The sequence below is a fragment of the Dromiciops gliroides genome, chromosome 2, assembly GCF_019393635.1.
Source record: "Dromiciops gliroides isolate mDroGli1 chromosome 2, mDroGli1.pri, whole genome shotgun sequence".
In the NCBI taxonomy this organism is placed as follows: Eukaryota; Metazoa; Chordata; class Mammalia; order Microbiotheria; family Microbiotheriidae; genus Dromiciops; species Dromiciops gliroides.
The window spans coordinates 37,851,336-37,874,169 of NC_057862.1; the positions used below are offsets into that span (position 1 = coordinate 37,851,336).

General features: G+C 42.8%; 1 protein-coding gene across 1 annotated transcript in view; it reads right to left on the reverse strand.

Moving 5' to 3' along the window:
• The window catches only part of OPN4 (opsin 4), a 31,143-nt gene extending 13,769 nt beyond the window's left edge, over positions 1-17,374 (reverse strand). The window contains exons 1-6 of the mRNA XM_043980162.1: positions 17,231-17,374; positions 13,232-13,377; positions 3,880-4,013; positions 2,739-2,942; positions 2,026-2,197; positions 926-1,087 (exon numbers count right to left, since the gene is read on the reverse strand). Coding sequence (XP_043836097.1) covers positions 926-1,087; positions 2,026-2,197; positions 2,739-2,942; positions 3,880-4,013; positions 13,232-13,377; positions 17,231-17,374 — 962 coding nt within the window. The remainder of the gene's footprint in view (positions 1-925; positions 1,088-2,025; positions 2,198-2,738; positions 2,943-3,879; positions 4,014-13,231; positions 13,378-17,230) is intronic.
• Between the last annotated feature and the right edge of the window lie 5,460 nt (positions 17,375-22,834).

Sequence of the window (22,834 nt, forward strand, 5' to 3'; positions counted from 1 at the left end):
GGTCATCCAGCTAGTGATTTAAATTCAGGCCTTCCTAACTCCAAATCCAGTGCTCTATCCACCTAGCTGCCTCTAATCTAATCTCCTACCAAGGTGCTCACTCCATTGAGCATCTCTGCTCCCTGCAACAGGTCCAAGTGCCCTGCTGCTTACTGGTGCCTGAAAAGAGGTAAGGGCTTATTGAAGGGAGACACAGCCCCACATCAGCCTTAGAATCCCAGCCATAGACCTCAAAGCCCCTTGTCACAGGATCATAGAGATAATAGAACTGGAAGGGGCCTTGAAGGCCATCCGATCCAGCCCCCTCATTTCATAGATGAGAACACTGAAGCACAGAGAGGTTAAGACCTGCCCAAGGTCACACAGCTACTACGTGTCAGAGGAGGGTTTTGAATCCAGGTCTTGTTAACCGAAGGCTAGTATTCTATTCACTAGCCCATGACTAACATACTGCAAACGTTCCTTGCTCAGTAAATTCATTTGCTAGACATAGGTAACACTGTGTACCAGGATAGTGGTAGAAAACATGGATTCCTATCAATTATTGAATTTACACCCCAATGGACCCAGCATTTAGTGGGACAGTCAGGAATTTGTACTGAATTACAACCTAAGCTCTCTGTGAGGGGGGCAAGGTTGATTCTAGGGGAATTTTTTAAAAATTTATTTTAGTTTTCAACATTTGTTTAGATAAGATTTCCAATTTCCAATTTTTCTCCCTCCCTCCCCCACCTCCCCTAGACAGCAGGTAGTCTGATATAGGTTATATATATATATATATATATATATATGTGTGTGTGTGTGTGTATATATATGTAATAACATATATATATGTAATAACATCAAACATATTTCTGCATTAGTCATGTTACATGAGAAGAATCAGAGCGAAAAGTCTAGGGGAAAGTTATGGCCAGATAATTACCCAGCAAAGGCCACAAGGGCCACCGTTGAATAGGGGGCCCAGGACAGCACGTAGAGTAGGATAACCACCAGGGCAATCTTTGCCATCTTCCATTCATTCTTCATCCTTTGAGAATGCCTTGGGGATGCTGAGCTCTCGCTAGATCCAATGTTCTGAACAGCCCTAGGGAAACAAGCATGGAAACATGGTTATTTATCCCAGAAGCACTCACGGGGTTAGTACATCAGCCCAAAGGCTGTTGTGGGCACAGTGGGGAGGGGAAGGTAGGTAATGATGATAAAGATCAACTCTTTGTATGAAAAAAGTCCTGTTCGTGAGAATGGGGCCAGAAGGTTCTGAGCATCCTAAAGGAAGGTAACTATCCACAGGAGCTACAAAATGGTTGGACTGGTGCTCATCTGACTTAATCTATAAAGGTCAAGTCATATGAGCAGCTTCCAACTCAACACAAACACCATCCCCCAGGTAGCCTTTCATTTCCAGGGCATATCTGCGTCTCTAGCCTTGCCTTCACAACATTCCTATGAAATAGATAGGGGCAGCTAGATGGTGCAGTGGATAGAGCACCGGCCCTGGAGTCAGGAGGACCTGAGTTCAAATCCGGCCTCAGACACTTAACAATTCTTAGCTGTGTGGCCCTGGGCAAGTCACTTAACCCCAATTGCCTCACCCCCAAAAAAAAAAAAAAGAAATAGATAGGACTTGGACTGTTTTTTCAATTTTATACATGGAAAAACTTGGCCAGAAAGAAGCAAAGAATGAATCAATCCATGAATAATAGGCTAGGTCTCTGGCCTTATTGATTGCTAATAAGGTTATATTGCATAAAGTTGGAAGGGGTGATATATCTATATATGTATATGTATATGTATGTATGTATGTATGTATGTATGTAACCTAATACAAATTTCTCAACTAATAGAAGAAAAAGCAGAGGCCCAGGGAGGTTAAGTAGCTTGTTCAAAGTCACATAGGTAAGAAAGAACAGGTAGAGGCTTCAAAGCCATGTCCTCTGACTCTGAATCCAGTGACCTTGCTGCCCATCCCTCCTCCCACTTTACCCAGCAGGTAGGAGGGAAGGGCTGCCCCAGGAAGCTCACTTGTTGGTGTCCTTAATGGCCCTGAAGATGAAGATGTAGCAGTAGATGATGACAATCAGGGGAATGAAGAACACAAAACAGAAGAGGAGCATGGTGTAGGCCCGGACCGACGGGGTGAAGGTCGTGTAATCCCAGGAGCAAGATGTGAGCAGCCCCTCAGGCACATAGGCACCTTGGAAGCGGAACCGAAGAAGAGATTGTTTCAAAGGCCTCATCTACATCTAGTCCAGCACATCCTATAGCTGAGCCTTCCTCAAATAGCTCTTCCTCTGATGACCCTTTATCCTTACACTTCACTCACCAGACCTGGTCTCACCTTCCTTCTTTTTTTTTTTTTTTAAATTTTAAAGTGAGGCAATTGGGGTTAAGTGACTTGCCCAGGGTCACACAGCTAAGAATTGTTAAGTGTCTGAGGCCGGATTTGAACTCATCACCTTCCTTCTTCTTGACTCACTCTCTTCCTCCAATTTCAGACAAGGCCACAGAGGTCATTCATTGCTTTTACCAGGAGTATACACATCTTGCCCACTGGCTACTTATTTTTAAGGTTCATTAATAGGAAGCAATCACAATCATGTTGTCAACTTTGCATCACCTAATTTAACTGGCCCACCCTGCTGATCTTTTCTTGTTCCTCTTCTACCAGCCCCTCCTTTCATATCCCATCAGCGTACACCACTGAGGAAGGAAAGGATCAGGCAAACACACTCAACTCCATCCAAAGAAAGGCGGAAGACTCCAGGCCAGAGAGTACAGCCAGACCGCGAGGAGGATGAGGCCGGTCTTCTTCTTCGAGATCATGCCAATAGAGGCCAGAGGGCGGGTGATCACAAAGTACCGGTCCAGGGCAATCACCATCAGCGTTATCATGGAGGTGATGCCAAAGAGAGCCCCGCAGAAGGCATAAAATTCACATCCTGCGTGTAAATACATGAAGAAAACCCATTCCCAATAAATTAATCAGTAAAATTGATAAGGGGGCAGCTAGGTGGCACAGTGGATAGAGCACCGGCCCTGGAGTCAGGAGGACCTGAGTTCAAATCCGGCCTCAGACACTTAACACTTACTAGCTGTGTGACCCTGGGCAAGTCACTTAACCCTCATTGCATCACAAAAAAAAGAAGTTGTAGAGGTGAGTGTGAGCATAGTAAGGAGACTGGTTAGGTAGGAGAGTGGGGTGAGCACTTAGAGAAGACAGAATGTTGTGAAAGAGCATTTTATTTGGAGTCAGAGAATTTGAGTGCAACTCATTTAAGAGGCTAAATGGCCACTTAACCTCCCTCAGCCTCAGTTTCCTGATATGTAAAATGAGAGAGGTATTCCTTTCTTTTTTTTGTTTTTTTGTGGGGCAATGGGGGTTAAGTGACTTGCCCAGGGTCACACAGCTAGTAAGTGTCAAGTGTCTAAGGCCGGATTTGAACTCAGGTCCTCCTGAATCCAGGGCCGGTGCTTTATCCACTGTGCCACCTAGCTGCCCCAAGGCATTCCCTTCTGTCTCCAATTTATGATCCTCTGACCTCTCTGGGACTCAGTTTCCTCCTCTGGAAAATGAGAGGGTTGAACTGGATTATTTTTGATGGCCCTTCTGGTCCGAGATATGTGATCCCACGATGCTGTGAGGGTTGGAGGAATGAGGAAGAGGAGTCTGGACAGGATATAGTAGGGGTGTATGTCTAGGAATGGCGGGCAGGACTCAAATGATTCTCAAGTTGTTCTATATCCCTTTCCTAAGGCGGACACGAGATCATCCACTCCTCAGGTACCTAATGGTGCTAATCAATAATTGTACCACACTAATTGAGGCAAAGGAAGCATGAAAAGCCCAGCCATCTTCTGACTGCTGATCCCACCTACCTTTCTCTCCAAAGATCCAGCGCTTATACAGACTGCTGGCAAAGAACACCGGGGCTTGGGTAAAGGACATGAAGAAGTCACTGATGGCAAGGTTGATGATGAACATGTTAGCAGGTGTACGAAGGCTGCGGCTCCTGCAAAAGCCAGATTATTGAAGGGCAGATTATTGGAGGCCTTTGTGAGAAAATGACCTTTTACCTTTCCCTAGGCAGAGATTTTTCACTTTTTTTTTTGGATTGGGGAACCCTCTATCTGATGAAGCCTGTGCACCTCTTCTCAGAATGATGTTTTTAAATGTGTGACATAATAAAAAATAATCAATAAAATAGATAAACCTTTGGTTAAGTTGATTAAAAAAAAAAAAGAAAGAAGGGACAGCTAGGTGGCACAGTGGATAAAGCACCAGCCCTGGATTCAGGAGGACCTGAGTTTAAATCTGGCCTCAGACACTTGACACTTACTAGCTGTGTGACCCTGGGCAAGTCACTTAACCCTCAATGCCTCACCAAAAAAACAAAAACAAAAAACAAAAGAAAGAAGAAAACCAAATTACCAGTAACAAAAATGAAAGGGGTAAATTCACCACCAATGAACTGGAAATTAAAACAATAGTTAGGAGCTATTTTGCTCAACTGTACACCAATAAATTTGACAATCTAAATGAAATGGAAGAACATTTACAAAAATATAAACTGCCCAGATTAACAGAAGAGGAAATGAAATGTGTGACATAAAACACATAGGACTTACAAAGGAAACTGATAATACTGAAATATATTTTTTTCTAAAAATCAAAATATTTTTAAAAACCAAGTTATTTATGCCCAAAGGGCTATAAAACTGTACATAACCTTTGACCCAGGTTTGATTTCCAACCCCCTTAGATTTCTTGGTAAAAATTTCTTTTGAAAAACTCCAAGCTTGAGTTAATAAGATAGGTCTCAAAAGGTTGGGAATACCACAGGGCTGGTTTGGAATGTGTTCTCTTTGCCATTCTTCTTGCTGCTGTGGAGTCATCATATTGGGAGATCAGTTCCCTTTCTGCCAGGGTACCTGGCAGGGCTGTGCATACTAAAGGATATTATTGGTTATACCAGTGGTTTAGGGGCAGAGCGTTCATATTTTTAATGTATTCATATATGTTAATGTTGTCTCTCCCAATAGAATGTGTCAGGTCTACTAAGGAACCAACTACTCTGCTAGGTACTAGGAATACAAAGAAAAAAAAATGTAAATTCCTACCCTCAACAAGCTTACATTCTATAGGAAGAGGCACCATGTACAACATAAACTCATATAAATCTATACAAAATAAATGCATTGGGGCAGCTAGGTGGCACAGTGGATAGAGCACTGGCCCTGGAGTCAGGAGGACCTAAGTTCAAATCCAGCCTCAGACATTTTAACACTTACTAGCTGTGTGACCCTGGGCAAGTCACTTAACCCCAATTGCCTCACTTAAAAAAAAAAAAAAGACAAAATAAATGCATGGCATTTACAACTCAACAGATGCACTGGTGGGCAGAGCATAGAGTCAGCTCCTCCTCTTTCATGCTGGAAGGTCTGGCCAGATGCAAAGCTTCCAAGAGTGATTTCAGGAGCCATAGGAGGTGATGGAGAGGGCTGGTGCTTAGCCCTCTATCAGTTATGTTGACTGTCTGCCCCTCCCTCCCTTCTGGCTACTCTGCAGGAGCTTCTGGTGATTTCCCTCACCATTTGGGAAGGGCGGCAGAGGATGTGACACTTCCTTAGGAAGTGCCACGACAAAGATTTCTCGGATCATTAGGATGATTGACTTTGGTTTGGGGGAGGCTGGGAGGAGCTGTCCTTGATTAGACAGTGTCTTTGATAGAGGAAGGAATAACAGTCATGAAGATGAAGATAGCTAGTGTTCCCATAAAGCTTTAAGATTTGTACATCACTTTTTATATATTTTCTTTTTTGAATAGAATTTTATTTTCCAAAATATATGTAAAAACAAAATTTTAACATCAATTTTTTTTTTTAGTGAGGCAATTGGGGTTAAGTGACTTGCCCAGGGTCACACAGCTAGTAAGTGTTAAATGTCTGAGGCCAGATTTGAACTCAGGTACTCCTGACTCCAGGGTCGGTGCTCTATCCACTGCTCCACCTAGCTGCCCCTAACATCAATTTTTTAAAAACTTTGTGTTCCAACTTGTCTTCCCCCACCTCCATTCGCACTCCCCACCCACAAGAACTCAAGCAATTCAAAATAAGTTATACATGAGTAGTCATGGAAAAATTCCCATATTAGCTAGTTGTGAGAGAAAACAGTCAAAAACCCCAAAACTTCAGATTAAGAAATTGTCAAAGAGGAAAAGAAAAAAAAAATTTTTAAATGTGTTTCCATCTGTTTTCAGATACTATTAGTTCTTTCTCTGTATTTTTTCTTTTTTGACCTTCACAATAACTCTGCAAAGTAGGTGCTATTGTAACCCCCATTTTACACAATATAGGAAGGGTGTAAGGGAGCATCTGGGTGGAACAGGGGGATTGGGAAGACCTGAGTTCAACTTTCTCATCTGTAAATTGAGGGTAATAACAGCGCCTACTTCCCAGGATTATTGTGGGGGGCAAATGAGACAACATCTGCCAAGAGCCTTGCAAATCTTAAAGTCTTATTTAAATGCTATCACAGATGAGGAAACTGAGGCACATAGAGTTTAAGAGTCTTGCATGGGGTCACATAGCTAGTAAGCGTCAAGAGACAGGAGTTAAACCTGAAGACCTGCAGACTCCGAGTCCAGTTCTCTATACACTATGATGCCTAGCCGCCTGTTGCCGGGGGACCTCAAAGTTTAGCGGCAGAGGGGAGAGAGATGCGTCAGTCAACCACGGACATGATACTGGTGCTCCAGTTTCAGTGTTAGGTATGAGCAGGCTAAGAGATTAGTGGTAGTAAACAGAAAGGAATTCTGCCAGCTAGCAGTAAGAGGTGGTAATAGAAATGTTTAAGCAAGGCTTGACTAAAGAGCTTCAAGATCCCACTCCAGATAAGCTGGCAAGATTGATGGGCATCCTCACCAAGCTTACTGATAAACTGGCACATGAAAAGAGGGGGTGGGCATGGTACCAAGAGGAGCATCAATGGATAGATGAGAGAGACCTTGCAACGTGTCTGGGAGCCAGCTGGCCATGGTAGGCATCATTGGCATCCCATTCAGGTGTGTCAATCAATCAATGAGCATTTGTTAGGTTTTTATCATGGGTAACATATTAAGCTAAGTGCCGGGGATACAAAAACAAACACAAAACAATCCCTGCCTTCAAGGAACTTACAGTCCACCAGGGGAGACGACATGGATACATGTTTGTTGTTCATTTTCCAGTCATGTTTGACTCTTTGGTACTCCATTTAGAGTTTTCTTGGCAACTGAATACTGAAGCAGTTTGCCATTTCCTTCTCCAGATCATTTTATAAATGAGGAAACTGAGGCAAACAGGGTAAGATGACTTGCCCAGAATCATACACCTAAGGAAGTATCTGAGGCTGGAGTTTATTTAACTCATGAACATGAAGTCTTCCTAACTCCAGTCCCCATACTCCATCCACTGCCCCACCAAGCTGATAGGAAGTGACTGAATTTATTGAGTGAGGAATTCCTGAATGAGGAAAATCCCTCTACCAATGAATATCTCCATTTTCTTTGCAACTTATGATGAGAGAATTGCCTAGAACATGGAGAGTTTGAGTGACTTGCCCAGGTCACACAGTCAGCATGTGTCAATGTCAAGCTGAACAAATCAACACTATGAAAATGAATTCTGCTAGCTGGAAAGAATACATCCTAAGAGAAATTTTTGTTTTGTTTTGTTTTGTTTTGTTTTGTTTTGTTTTGTTTTGGTGGGGCAATGAGGGCTAAGTGACTTACCCAGGGTCACACAGCTAGTAAGTGTCAAGTGTCTGAGGCTGGATTTGAATTTAGGTACTCCTGAATCCAGGGCCAGTGCTTTATCCACTGCGCCACCTAGCTGTCCCTGAGGAATTCTAAAGACAGGATCTGATCTCCATCCCTGTCCAGAATACTCCTTCCTGGTCACCACTTTCCTCTATGTGTTGTCTTCCCCTATTAGAAAGTAAACTACTTGAGGACAAGTACTGCTTAACTTGCTTCTATTTGTATCCCCAGAATTTAGTGCTGTGTCTGGTATATAGGTAGTGCTTAATTAATGCTTTTTCACTAATTCCTTCATTTTTCATATTCAAGTCTAGCTCTCAGTCCATTATGCAATGATGTTTCTTAAAAATGGATTTCTTTACCTCTGGGTCAAGACAGAGGGGATGGGAGGCAGCTAAGTGGCACAGTGGATAGTGCACCAGCCCTGGAGTCAGGAGGACATGAGTTCAAATCCAGCCTCAGACACTTGACACTAGCTGTGTGACCCTGGGCAAGTCACTTAACCCCAATTGCCTCGCAAAAAAAAAAAAAAAAGATAGAGGGGATGAAAGCATGCTAGATATTTCTGCCTCTGGAGGTGGTTGTAGAGATAGGTGGAAGTAGAAAACACAAAGAAGAAGAGAAATGAGGACAGCACAGAATGCCTTCTTCCCTCATAGACTCTCTCTGGGCCAGTATTCACACTAGGGCACATGAAAAACACTGAGTTTGGGTAACAGCCGAGCAAAATAAACACAAAAATTCACTGAAGAAAAAAATTCCTTAAAAAAGCAGAAAGAGGTCAAATGGAAGAGGAGGTACAAGAATTCACTGAAGAAAATAATTCCTTAAAAATTAAAATTGGGTAAGTTGAAGCAATAACTCCACAAGACATCAAGAAATGAGAAATCAAAGCCAAAAGAATGAGAAAAATAGAAGAAATTGTGAAATATCTCATTGGAAAAACAACTGTTCTGGAAAATAGATTGAGGAGAGATCATTTAAAATTATTGGACTACCTGAAAGCCATGTTTTTAAAAAAGAGCTTAGACAACACATTTCAAGAAATTATTATGGAAAACTGCCCTGATATCTTAGAGCCAGAGGGTAAAAGAGAAATTTGAAGAATCCACTGATCACTTCCTAAAAGAGTTCCAAAAATGAAAACTCCCAGGAATATTGTAGCCAAATTCCAGAGCTTCCAGATTAAGGAGAAAATATTGCAAGCAGCCAGAAAACAAAAAAGAATATTTTGGAGCCACAATCAGGATTACACAAGATTTAGTGGCTTCCATGTTAAAGGATTGGAGGGCTTGGAATTTGATATTCTGGAAAGCAAAGGAGTAAAGGTTACAACCAAGAATAACCTATTCAGCAAAACTGAATATAATCCTTCATGGGTAAAAATGGATTTTTAATGAAATAGAAGACTCCTAAGCATTCCTGATGAAAAGACCAGAGCCAAAAAGAAAATTTACCTTTAAACACAAGAATTAAGAGAAGCATAAAAAGATATACATGAAAAAGTAATCATAAGGGTCTCAATAAAATTAAATTGTTTACATTCCTATATAAGAAGATGATAGGGGCAGCTAGGTGGTGCAGTGGATAGAGCACTGGCCCTGGAGTCAGGAGTACCTGAGTTCAAATCCAGCCTCAGACATTTAACACTTCCTAGCTGTGTGACCCTGGGCAAGTCACTTAACCCCAATTGCCTCACTAAAAAAAAAAAAAAAAGATGATACATGCAAATTCTAAGAAACTTTATCATTATTAAGGCAGTTAAAAGGAGTCGACATAGACAGAAGGCATAGATGTGAATCAATTATGTTGGAATGAGCTCCAAAAAAATGAAAGGGTCAGAAAGGGATATACTGGGAAAAAGGAGGAAGGGAGTGGTAGAGTGGAGAAGTTGTTCTCACATAAAAGGAAGAGCTTTTACAGTGGAGGGGGAAATGTGGGGCGGGGTTGGACAATGCTCAAACCTCACTCTAATCAGAATTGTTTCAAGGAGGGAAGAATATATATACACACTCAGCTGGGTATAGAAATCTATCTCACCCAACAGGAAAATAGGCAGTGAAGGGGATAAGAGAAAGGGGGAGAGATGATAAAAGGAAGGACAGTTTAAGGGAAGCAGTGATTAGAAGCAAAATAGACTTTTGAGGAGGGACAGGATAAAAAGAGAGAGAGGAAAAAATGAAACAGGAAAAAATGTGATAGAGAAAAAAACTCTTTTAGTAATTATTACTGCGAATGTGAATGTGATGAGTTAACCCGTAAAACAGAAGCAGATAGCAGAATGAATTAGAAACCAGAATCCAACAATATGGCATTTACAAGACATACACTTGAAACAGAAAAACACACGCAGAGTTAAAATAAAGGGCTGGAGCAGAATATAATATGTTTCAGCTAAACTAAAAACAACAACAACAACTCAGGAGTAGCACTCATGATCTCAGACAAAGCAAAAGCCAAAATAGACCTACTTAAAAGGGATGATTGGCAGCTAGGCAGCACAGTGAATAGAGTGCCAGGCTTAGAGTCAAGGAGACTCATCTTCCCAAGTTTAAATCTGGCCTCAATAATTTATGATCTATGTGACCCTGGTCAAGGGACAACCCTGTTTGCCTCAGTTTCCTCATCTGTAAAATGAGTTGAAGAAGGAAATGTCAGGAATTGGGGCAGCTAGGTGGCACAGTGGATAAAGCACCGGCCTTGGATTCAGGAGGACCTGAGTTCAAATCTGGCCTCAGACACTTGACACTTACTAGCTGTGTGACCCTAGGCAAATAACTTAGCCTTCATTGCCCCACCCCCCAAAAAACCCCCCAAAACCAAGCAAACAAAAAAACACTCCAGTATCTTTGCCAAGAAGACCCCCAAATGGGGTCACGAAGAGTCGAACAAGACCGAAATGAAAACAACAACAAAAAAAATTAATCAAGGAAACTACATTTTGCTAAATAAGGTAATATTAAAAAAATTTACAGCAAGTTTCTCTGACAGTCCTTATTTTTCAAATATAAACTGAGCATAGAATTGAGTCAAATTTATAAAAATAAGAGCAATTGCCCAATTGATAAATTATCAAAGGATATAAACAGGCAGTTTTCAAAAGATGAAATCAAAGCTATCTATAGTCATATGAAAAAATACTCTTAATCATTATTAATTAGGGAAAAGCAAATTAAAACTACTCTGAGCGGGGCGGCTAGGTGGCGCAGTGGATAAAGCACCGGCCCAGGATTCAGGAGTACCTGAATTCAAATCTGGCCTCAGACACTTGACACTTACCAGCTGTGTGACCCTAGGCAAGTCACTTAACCCCCATTGCCCCGCAAAACAAAACAAAACAAAACAAAAAAAACCCCAACTACTCTGAGGTAATATTTGTCAGAAATGGCAAATGACAAATGCTGGAAGGGATAAATAGGTACATTAATGAATTTTTGGTAGAGTAATGAATAGTCTAACCATTCTGGAGAGCAATTTGGAACTAGACCCAAAGAGATATAAAACTGTATATGACCTTTGACCCAGAAATACCACTACTAGGTTTGTATCCCAAAGGGATCAAAAAAAAAAAAGGAAAAAGACCTATATGTATAAAAATATTTATAGTAGCTCTTTTTGTGGTGGCAAAGAATTAGAAATCAAGGGAATGATTGTCAATTGGGGAATGGCTGAACAAGTTATGGCATATGATTGCAATGGAATACTATTATGCTATAAGAAATGACAAGGGGATGGTTTCAGAAAAATATGGCAAAACCTCTATGAGCTAATGCAAAGTGAAGTGCATTATGCACAGAAGATCATTGTGCAAAGTAACAACAATGTTGTAATGATGATCAACTGTGAAAGATTTGGCTACTCTGATCAATACAATGTTCCAAAATAATTCTAAAGGACTCATGATTTATAAAAAATGCCATCCACCTCCAGAGAGAGAACTGATGAATTCTGAGTGCAAATTAAAGTATATTTTCTCATTGTATTTTTCTTGCTTTAAAAAAATATATGGCTAATATGGAAATGTTTTCATGATTTCACATGCATAATTAATATCATATTGCTTGCCTTCTCAGTTGGGTGGGGAAGGTTAAGAAGGAGGGAGAGAATTTGGAACTCAAAATTTAAAAAGAAAATGTTAAAAATTAATAAATAATAAATTAAAAATAATAGGGTTGCCGATTTAGAGCAGGAAGAATCTTACCCATCTTCTAGTTCAATCTCATTTACAGATAAGGAAACTGGGTCTCAAAGAGGTGTGACCAAAGGTCACATAGGAAGAGATCTGGTATTTAAACTTGGGTCCTGGGACTCCAAGTTCAGCACTCTTTCGCCTCTACCTCATGCTATTATTTTCCCTTCTAAACCAATAATTTTACTTCCCTACCCCCTTTCCCAGAGCCCTGCCGTTTCAGGCAAGAGAAGTTCACCATGTCAGTGTAGGAATGTATTCCCATGAGAAGGGGCATGGGAGGTCTTGGCTCCAATAGGTTATACAGAAAATGGAGGCCTATCAAAGCCAACCAGAACACTGAGTTCCAAGAGCTCAGTTTTCTGGGATATCACTAGCACAGCTGTCGGACCTTGGAAAGGGGTCAGCTAAAAACCTTTCTTAGAATAGTTGAGCCTGACCTTGGGGAAATTTACCTTAAAGGCCTTTGAATCGGTCAGCAATGGGATGGGACTGGAAAGAATCCCATTCATTCTCAAATTCAGGCCAGGGCTGGCCTTAAGCAGCATTAGGAATCAGAGAATTGTCTTCAGTCCTTTCTGTATCCCCATGTTTGTCTCCTCTCCCCATTTACTGTGCCCTCCCTAGGACCCCTCCAGTTCGTTAATGCTTCTCAGGTGAGAGAGGAAAAAGAATGAAAAACTCATTTCCCACAGACAGATGAAGACTGAAAGGGTTTTGTTACGTGTGTGTGTGTGTGTGTGTGTGTAGGTGTTTGAAGTAAATTGCAGTGTAAGAGAAAAGTTGAGAGGGGACAACAAAGATCCCCCTGCCATCCAAAGGAACAAGCACAGCTGTTCCTGTTATAGGCCAGAGGCATCTAAGTTTCATAAAATCACAGAATTTCCAAATTGAAAGGGACCTCAGTGACCATCAAATGCAGCTCATACCTGGAAAAGAATTCCCATTACAATACACCCAAGAGGCCATCTAGCCTTTGGTGGAAGATGCGCTGCCAGAGATATGTCATTCCCCCTCTGTTAGGATGTTTCTCCTGGTCTCAAACCTGAATTTGCCTCTTTGCAGCTTACTCTGAGTTCTCTGCCCACCAGCTCTGTTGCCCATCCTTGTGGCCTGGGCAGCCTCATTCACTGCTCTTGGTGAATCTTCCTCACATTATGGCTGGTTCGAAAATCCCACGGGGTTTCCTTCCACTCTACCCAGTGAGTGTGAACCCAATCCCTATGTGCACAGGGCCAAGTACCTGCAGAATGTATAGATGACCAAAAGGTTCCCCAGCACTCCTGTGAACCCCACAACCAGGATGGTAGCACCAATGGTATAGTGGGCATGATCCGGGACGTCTGCTGTGGGGAAGACATTCTGCGAGCCCGGTGGCAACACCACTGCCTATGGAGAGAGACAAAAAGGACAGAAGTTCATGGACCTAGAACTGGAAGAGAGCTCAGAGGCCGTCTGGTTAAGCCCCTCATTTTATAGATGAGGAAACTGAGGAATGGTAAGATTAAAGTGAGAGAGTGGTGAGATGCTCAGAGAAGGAGAGGATGCCCAAATTTTCCGGGAGCAGGGGCAGACAAAGAAGATTCTGTTGGAGGGAGGAAGAAGGGAGGTCCCTTCTGCACACTCTTCCTGCCAGCTCATCTCCGAAAGGCATCCTGTGCCCCAGTCACTCCTGCTGGAGGCAAAGGGTGCCCTGTGGTCTCATGCCCTCACTGGACAGGTAATGGGCACATTGTGGAAGGATGCATATATCCTGCAAATACTCCCATGTTAAGAAACTGATGACTTTTTTTAAATTAAATTTTCTTTTCTTTTCAGATTTGCATTTTCTCCCTCCCACCTCTTATTTTCTCCTTCCACTCCCATTGAGAAAATAACCAACCACTTACTTCTAATCAAGCCCCTGAGACTTCAATTGCCAAGACTCCTGAGCTAGTAACCATGGAAAACCACTAGCTCACAAGGAAGTCTTGAGTATCCTGTGTGCCCACACAGGCTCCTGTATTTTTAATTCCCAAGCATGACTGATCTCAGCTTCCCTGCCTAGGGCTCTGGAGGAGAAATTCTCTTAAGCCTGACCCAAAGTGAGAAAGACACCTGAGGAAGCTAAGCCTCTTGAAAATCACATGTTAGGGAAGACCCAGGGCTGGTCTTGAATAATTGGACCTCTAAGGAGGAAAGGCAATCTTCAATTGCAATTAGAAAAATAATTCAGACTGCCCATGATTTTCTAAGGCCTGAGAAAACATCCTACTTACCTCCTCTAATAACTCACATTCCAGTGAGGCTTTAAGGTTAATAGATGCCATCGCCTGCCAATAAACCAGGGAGGTGGTGCAAATAGGCTTTTAAAAACTAGACTAGGGCATTTAGGTGGCACAGTGGATAGCATTGGCCATCAATGAATCTAGGTTATTCTGACTCGGAATCCAGATCTCAACACTCTCTTCAGTCCAGTTCCCATCCCAAATGAGGAGGTGGATGTATCAAGGTCAATCAGAAGAGTTGGGAAACTTAAAAAAAAAAATAGAGAATTGAAGCCAATGCCCTGCCCTCCTCTACTTATCCAGAGAGGGGCCCAAAGTCGGCTTCTTTTTTGATTTGGGGTGAAGAGGGAAGCCAAGTCTAAGTCAAGCTAAGTTCTGGGGATGTAAATAAAGGCAAAGATAGACCCTGCCCTCCAAGGGCTTTCACTCTAATGGAGGAGACAACATGGAAAGAACTGGAAAGATATGAGATCTATGGAGAGTAGATAGAAGGTGCTCTGAGAAGGGGAGTACTAGAGGGGTCACTCCATCTTTTCAAGGGCCCCTGAAGCCATCCCTCTACCTTCAAGTAGGAGAAGCAACATCATACAACATTCATTTTTTTTTTTTTAGTGAGGCAATTGGGGTTAAGTGACTTGCCCAGGGTCACACAGTTAGTAAGTGTTAAGTGTCTGAGGCCGGATTTGAACTCAGGTACTCCTGACTCCAGGGCCGGTGCTCTATCCACTGCACCACCTAGCTGCCCCTCAACATTCATTTAAAAAAAAAAACAACCCACTGATTTTGGAGCCAGATGACCGGGGTCCCAATCCCACCTTCTTTTTTTGTTTGTTTTGGTGAGGCAATTGGGGTTAAGTGACTTGCCCAGGGTCACCCAGCTAGTAAGTGTCAAGTGTCTGAGGTCGGATTTGAACTCAGGTCCTTCTGACTCCAGGGCTGGCGCTCTATCCACTGCTCCACCTAGCTGCCCCTCCAATCCCACCTTTAATGCTGACGACCTGAGGGACCTTGGGCAAAGTACTTACTGCCTTGAAGAACTCAGGTCCCTCAGCCATACGATGATGGGGCTGAACTAGATGAGCCTTAAGGGTCCCTCCAGCTTCAGAGCTATGATCTATGCTCCAATGACAACCTGGATCTGTGCCTGAGGACAAAGCCAGCCCCCTCCTTCTCCTGGTGAGCAAACACAACCCATGCCACCTTTTTTCTCCACTGGTGATCATCCATTACACCTGGACACTACTCTGCACATTCCTAAGTAGATTCACCTCTATTCTGGCATTTGATGCCAACCCACCTGCCCAGGAGTGGTGCAGGGAAGGTTTTCTTACTCTCATTGGATAAATGAAGAAAGAGGGCGAGACAGGTCGAACGACCTGCCTACAACCTTGCCGTTCTGTGGATTCACACTGGGGCTGAGAGAGGGACCCTTGCACTAAACCTCTAAGCCCCTACTTTCCAGTCTCCAGAATCGCCAGGGCACCTGGATAACCTTGGGAGGTGGAGGAGAACCTTGCCCTGGCAGAGGTCTATGCCCGAGTGTGATTGATCCTCCTCTGGCTTGAAGCCACAATGCTGGGAGATGATTGCCTTTTTAAAAACCCAACAACACTATCCAGCTCTCATCCCAGCGAAGGAAAGCTGAACTGAGGTTAGGAGCTTTCATTGGCCAGGCCTATAAAACAAAAGGACTCAGGGTGACCCCTACCTCATGATTATCTGGGTAAGGATTTAGGGGGACCCTTGACTCATGATTATCTGGGTAAGGATTTAGGGGGACCCCTGCCTCATGATTATCCAGGTAATCTGGCCCCATGCACATTTTCTCTCCTAGTACCGAGCCCCTGTGCCTTGTGCATAGTATGCATTTAATAAATGCTTGTTAAAATGAATTTTGTTTCCCCAGTTACCCAGACAATCTTTACTGTGTAGCCCAGGCCCCGGGAACTCTGGGAGTGAGGAGAAGCTCAGTGAGAAAGCATGACAGAACGAAGCAAGGGAACACCTCTGGGAGGTTGTGAGGATCGAATGATGCCATGTCGGTAAGGTAACTGCTACATAAATGTCAGTTACCATTATCACTCTGCTCTGGTCACTTGGACCTGGACAGGAGGGCCAAGTATTAGACGAAGCCAAGATGCAGCAAGATGTAGTGGGGACCCTGGACCGGTAGCTTTTTCAAAGCCCTTCCTCCTTCTCTTATAAAGCAATCTAGTCTTCTCCCCACTCCCCCTGGAAATTTGATCACAGGATTGTAGATTTAAAGGCACCTTAGAAGTCATCTTGTACAAGCCCTCATCTTCCAGATCAGGAAACTGAGACCCGAAGTGAGGTTAGGCAATTGGCCTAAAGTCACACAAGTTGTAAGTAGCAAAACCAGAATCTAGCATTGGTTTCTGCCTTTCTTTGTTTCCTTAGTTTTCAGTGCATGGTACCTGGCACATAGGACCTGATGAAGGCTTGCTGACTGACTGACTGATTGCCCACGGGACCCACATTCATGGAGGGACTTGAACCCAAGTCTTCCTAACTCCAAGACCAGCACTCTGTCTACTACCCTGATCTACCTATATCCATCCAACCTCTTGCCCTCCTCATTATCTGGGTTCTGAATCTCTCCTGAGTCTCCTCTCTTCTCTCCCACCTCTCCTCCCTTTTTCCCGGGGGAAGGACTAGCTAAGTTCCAGAACCAGACATGAGCTGTTCCTCTCTCCTCCTCTCTACTTCCTGGCCTAGTCTCTGTCTCTGTCTCTGTCTCTGTCTCTGTCTCTGTCTCTGTCTCTGAAATGGCTGATCCGACTAAGAGTAGCTCTCTGGATGCTTCATTGAACTTTAACTGTTTTCTCACCCCCAATCTACTTGTTCAAGGAGCTATTTCCCTGGCAGGCAGAGATGTAAAATGGGGTGGGGGAGTTATGGGAGATGCAAGCACTATCTATCTCCCACATAGCTATGGCCTAATGAACCTGACTTACCGTGGGAGTGATGGGGGGAATGTCAACCAGACGGTGGGCATCCACTTCTGTGTTGTTCCACTCACTTATGGAAGTCATAATCTTGGTGCAGTTGGTGTCCTGAGCTGGGCAGGAGAGACCCCTTAGCTTAGGAGAAGGATTCATGTTGAGAGAGTAATGTTCATTGCCGATGCCCTTTGGAAAGATCCTCTGGCTCGGCTCAAAGCATCCACATCCAGTCCCCGTTCATCTGTTGGCCCCTGGCTTCTCTTCCTTTTGCCTATAGTAGACTCAAGGACGCTTTCTTCCTGATAAGTGAGTGAGACCCTGCTCAGTGGAGTTTTGCTACTGTGTCACATTGTCAGTCCAGAAGCAGTCAGGGTCTGCCCCTTTAAATATCAAAGCCTGAGGGACCGGCACATGCCCAGTCAGGGCTTTGGTCAACTGCATCAAAACTGTTAATGTTATCCTTAACTAACAGCCTGGTTTGTGCTAACATCAGATGGAAGAAGGTGTGTGTGCTTTGTGAGCAAGCAGAGAGAGAGAGAGTAGATGAGAGAGCTCCACAGCTGCTCCAAGAATTAGTCCTTGATGGTCCATTTGTGACTGCTGGGTGATACCACCCTTCCTCCTTAATTTGGAGGGAAGAGGGGCAACTCAGGCTTAGAGACACGGGAAATTCAGGGCATCTCAGCATCTGAGCTAGAACCCAAAAAGACCATTTAGTCTGGAACCGGAGTAAGGGGGAGTGATGGTGAACAAGGGTCCATAAAAACGGTGTCAATTCTAGTTCTTCATGAAGAAAAATTAGGGATCACCAGAAAATCATGATTCCAGGTGAATTCCCAGGCACATTCCCCAAAGCCTGGGGCTGGTGTTTCTTTTTATTTGGGAAAGATTTACCAGAACCACATCTTCAGCTCCTCACGTCTCCCCAGGATGGTAATTGGTTTTTGGTTTTTGTGGGGTTTTTTTAGTAAGGCAATTGGGGTTAAGTGATTTGCCCAGGGTCACACAGCTAGTACTTACTTGTTAAGTGTCTGAGGCCAGATTTGAACTCAGGTCCTCCTGAATCCAGGGCCGGTGCTCTATCCACTGCACCATCTAGCTGCCCCCCAGGATGGTAATTGTTGATGGTCCAATGCTAGAGTTCAATTCAATGCTGAATTCACTGAATTGTGTTTAAAAGAAACTCTTGATTCGACCAGGTCGATCTTCTCAGGTCACTGGCTAGATTAATTTTTTTACAATAGCCTCTGGGCATAAAAGCCTGAATGGTCCCATTCAAGCATAATTGGGCCCACAAGGTTCCCCCATTGACAGAAGATCAATTCCATAATTGTATCTCACTGGACATGTTCAAGTGATAGATCTATCATAGAGTTTGAGGTGGAAGAGACCTCAGACATCCCCACTCATCCAAATGCCTTGCTTTAAAAATGGGGCTGCTGGAAGTGCCCAAGGCCACAGAAAAATCAGTCAGGATTTGAACCCAGGTCCTCCTTATTGAGCAATGGATAGAGATTTAATAGAGAGGGGGTAGGGTTGGACCAAATGACCTGAATCTCTGATTCTGGGAATTGCTCTCTGCCTTAGAGGGCAGAATTAGACCCAATGGAGAAGGGGCAAAGCCTCCCTCACACTCAGAGCTCTTGTACCATGCAGTGGAATGTCTTAGGAGGGAAGAGGTTTCCCCTCATTAAATTTCAAAGCAGAGATTGGAAGGGAATGTTGTACAAGGGATTTTTATTGAATTACATGTTAGATTACATGACCTCTGAGGTCCCTGCTAACTCTGTTATTTTATTTTTTATTTTATTTTATTTTTTTTATTCTTTGCAGGGCAATGAGGGTTAAGTGACTTGCCCAGGGTCACCCAGCTAGTAAGTGTCAAGTGTCTGAGGCCGGATTTGAACTCAGGTCCTCCTGAATCCAGGGCCAGTGCTTTATCCACTGTGCCACTGAGCGGCCCCCCTATTCTGTTATTTTAAAGAAAGATCAAGAAGATATTAGCTCCTAAGAGTTCTAAATAAGGCTGCCCCAATGTTTTTTGTTTTTTGTTTGTAATGAAGACTTCTGATTTTCTGGTCACTGACAAATACCTGTGATCTGTGCAATGTTCTGGCTTTCTGCCCACCTACGCACACTTCACACCCACTCAGACCACCGACAGGCATATGGTTATTATTTTGCCTCCACATCAATGGGGAGGGGGTCAGTAAAGATTAATGGACCATTAACAGATGGGAGAGAGTCAACAAACCCACAAAAATGGGGGCAGGTGTGTTCACTTCCAGAGGCAGATAAAAACCAGTCCAAAGGTCAAAACTAGAAATCCTAGGGGTAAAATATTCGGGAAAACAAGCTCCGAGTTTGAGAATATCAAGTCTGAAGTCAGCAGCAGGGTTACTGTAAGTGGTATTGGATTACAGAGAAACAATCCCAGAATCCCCAAAGCTCAAGAAATTAACCTCAGAGGTGATCTAATCCAACCCATACTTGGCCATAGATGGTTCTCTGGATTCAAATTCCCAAAGAATTTATCATTTTGTATTTACCATGTATGTGCTCTCTCTCTCTCTCTCTCTCTGTCTCTCCCTCCCTCCATATAGATACATATATAAAATCGTATCTATTTCAATATGGTTTTATATATAATATTTATATTATATACATAACATGTATATATATGTATATGCATATATACACACATATTTACATGTACACAAATCAATAAATATATTTTATATATAAATAACCATGTATCTATAAAATATGTTTATTTATATCATATTTACATATTATATCATTTATACAATATGTATATATGATATAATTATATATAAGTAAATATCTAATTACTTGTATACATGTTGTTTTACTCCAAGAGATATGATAGAGACAGGAAAGAGATACAGTTAGGTAGATGATAGTTGGAGGTATATAAGGATAGATAGAGACAGATATGATAGAGATAAAGGCTAGCTATGATGGGTAGAGGCAGATAACTATGATAGAGATATAATATGATAGATGAATAGATAAGAGATGTGAGCTAGACAGAGAGAGAGTGTCGATTAAGTGATTACAGTCTGCCAAGCTCTGTGCCAAATGCTGGGTTCCTGGTTCTGGGTGAGATCAGGCCAAAGCTCCTCCATTAAAGCCCAGCCCAGAGCTGAGTCCAAGTTTGAGGGAAGAGGTTGAAGACTGAAAGGATGGCAAGAGAGCAGGCAGCCTGGTGTGAAGAGCCAATTGCAGAGGCCTGGCTTCAGGCAACATGAGGTGAGAACTCACTCATCAGGGCCTGCCATAAGGTTCTGGAGGCCAAGGACTGGTTCAGGTTTTTATTTATTATGTAGTCTCCTTAGGCCTCTATCCTGGGCCTATGTCCTGGCCAGTTCACTAGATACTGTTAGTAGCCTCATCATCTCTGTGAATCAAGGAAATGGTGTTGGGTGAGGACTTGGAGAAAGTCTGTGGTCGGTGCGAGCCCATCGTAGACCAGGGGAACACAGAGTGGACATGGACTGGAGAATTTCATCCTTTCAGGAAGACTATCTTAGAGTTATGAAGAAGATGCCAACTATCTTCCCACTCATTTCTGGAATTTCAGTAGGTGCAGTGGTCACGGGAGAATAGTCAGATCTAATCTCCTATACTCAACCTTGTAAAGAAGGGCCCTTTCTAGGTTCAGGCATAGCCAGAGTTGTTACAGAATTCTGTGGTTGGCAATAGGGTAAGTGGCCCAGATGTCCTGATGGTACAAGGTGCTGCACTGGAGACGCTGTCTCCAGGCTTCGGTTTGTGTCTTCTGTTTGCTCATTGGCCAGGGAGTGATGGGCAATGGAAACACGAATCTGGCCTAAAGCCAGCGTGAAAGGGCTGTGCAGAAAGTAGGTACCCGATTAGAGGGGCTATAAGAACATTGGCAATGGTTCTGGATGATTTCTTTCAGGAAAAGGTGAGTGGCCTTGGCCTTCCTGGGAGGTTTAGCACATGGGAAGGAATAATACTTCTAGATAAGCAAGCCTACTGCTAACAAGATGACATTGTTCCTGAAACGGGGCAAGTCTGTGATGACATCTAACCTTACTGTCACCAGGCTCACAGGGAAGTCAACAAGGACAGAAACAAACTTGTTGGTTAACTCACTGGGTCCCTGACCTGTGTACATATTTGAAATGTCCAGATTTACCAGCTGATGCTGTACTAAAGTTGTGATCACAAGTCATGGATAACCATGTGTAAAGACTTGAACCAGCCTCCATGGTCTGCAACTAGACTGTCATAGCAGAGTTGGACTCCTGATCATTGAATCCTTTTTCCTTTCAAATAAATTGTTATTAACACCTTTTCTTTTTATATCATCTACCTATTCTAAAATATTCTTCCTCTCCAGCCCTCCCATAATGAGAGAGTATCCCTTTATAAAAGAAAATAAACAAGAGAAACAAGGAAAAAAAATTCAGCAAAGCTAATGTATAAAAATAAATGTTCAGTTCAATAGTCCATACTCATAGTCCCTCCACTATGCAGAGAAGCAGGGTGAAGCTCCTTCTCATATCTCTTCTTTGGAGCCAACCTTAGTCATTATAATTTCTCAGCATTCCATTCTGGTCGTTTTGTTGTGGTGGCTTTTTTCACCTTCCATTGCAGTCATTATGCATATTGTTTTCCAAGCTCTGCTGACTCCACTTTGCAACAATTGTGCTAAGATTTCCCATGTTTCTCTTGATTTCTTATAGCACAGTAATGAGGAGTACGCTCATTTTTAGGACCGGGGCATGTTTATGCAAAAACATGGAGGCAAATGATGGAATATCAAGTTCAAGGAAGGGCAAGTATTCCAGTTGGGCTTAAATTTAGCATGCATAAGTCAATCATTCAATCAACAACATTTATTAAGCAACCACTATGTGCCAGGTACTGTGTTACGTTCCAAGAGATACTTAAAAAAAAAAAAAAGGGACAGTGCCTACTTTCAAGTACCTTCCATTCTATTAGTAGAAACAACATGAAAATATAAGGTGTATTGCGTTCCTTTGTAGGTTATGTGTGTGTCCCTGTGGTTTTGTCTACATGTGGTCTGCTTCTGTAAATAGATATCTTCCAGATATCTCCACCCAATTTTCTCCAAGGGAAACTGATTCCTGCTTAGAGGTAAGTGATAGATTAAAACCATAAGGCTAGCTAACTCTTTTTTGTTTGTTTTTGGTTTTGTTTTATCTAAGCTGATAGCAAATAGAAATCAGAGAGGTTATAAATAGTAGAATACAACAAACAATACACAGAATGAATGAAATCTTCCACTGGGAGAACGAGATAGTGAGAGAGACACAGAGACAGTAGCAAACTGGGAAAGGGGACATGGTTGAGGTTTGTATCCTCTCTGTGGCTGTTTCTTCCCAGGGCTTCTCTCCCTTTAAGGAACCTCAGATGTCCTCTCTAAGGTGCCGACGAGAAGACCAACATCTCTCCTCTCCCAGGGTTTCATGAACTCAACCTCTTACCCTTCACGCAGACATAGAGCACTAAGGATTGTTCTCTCCCCTACTTAGGCAAATATCAGGCTTGAGCCTGGGGTTATATATCCATGTGATTGTGTGCAAAATTTATAAAAAGTAA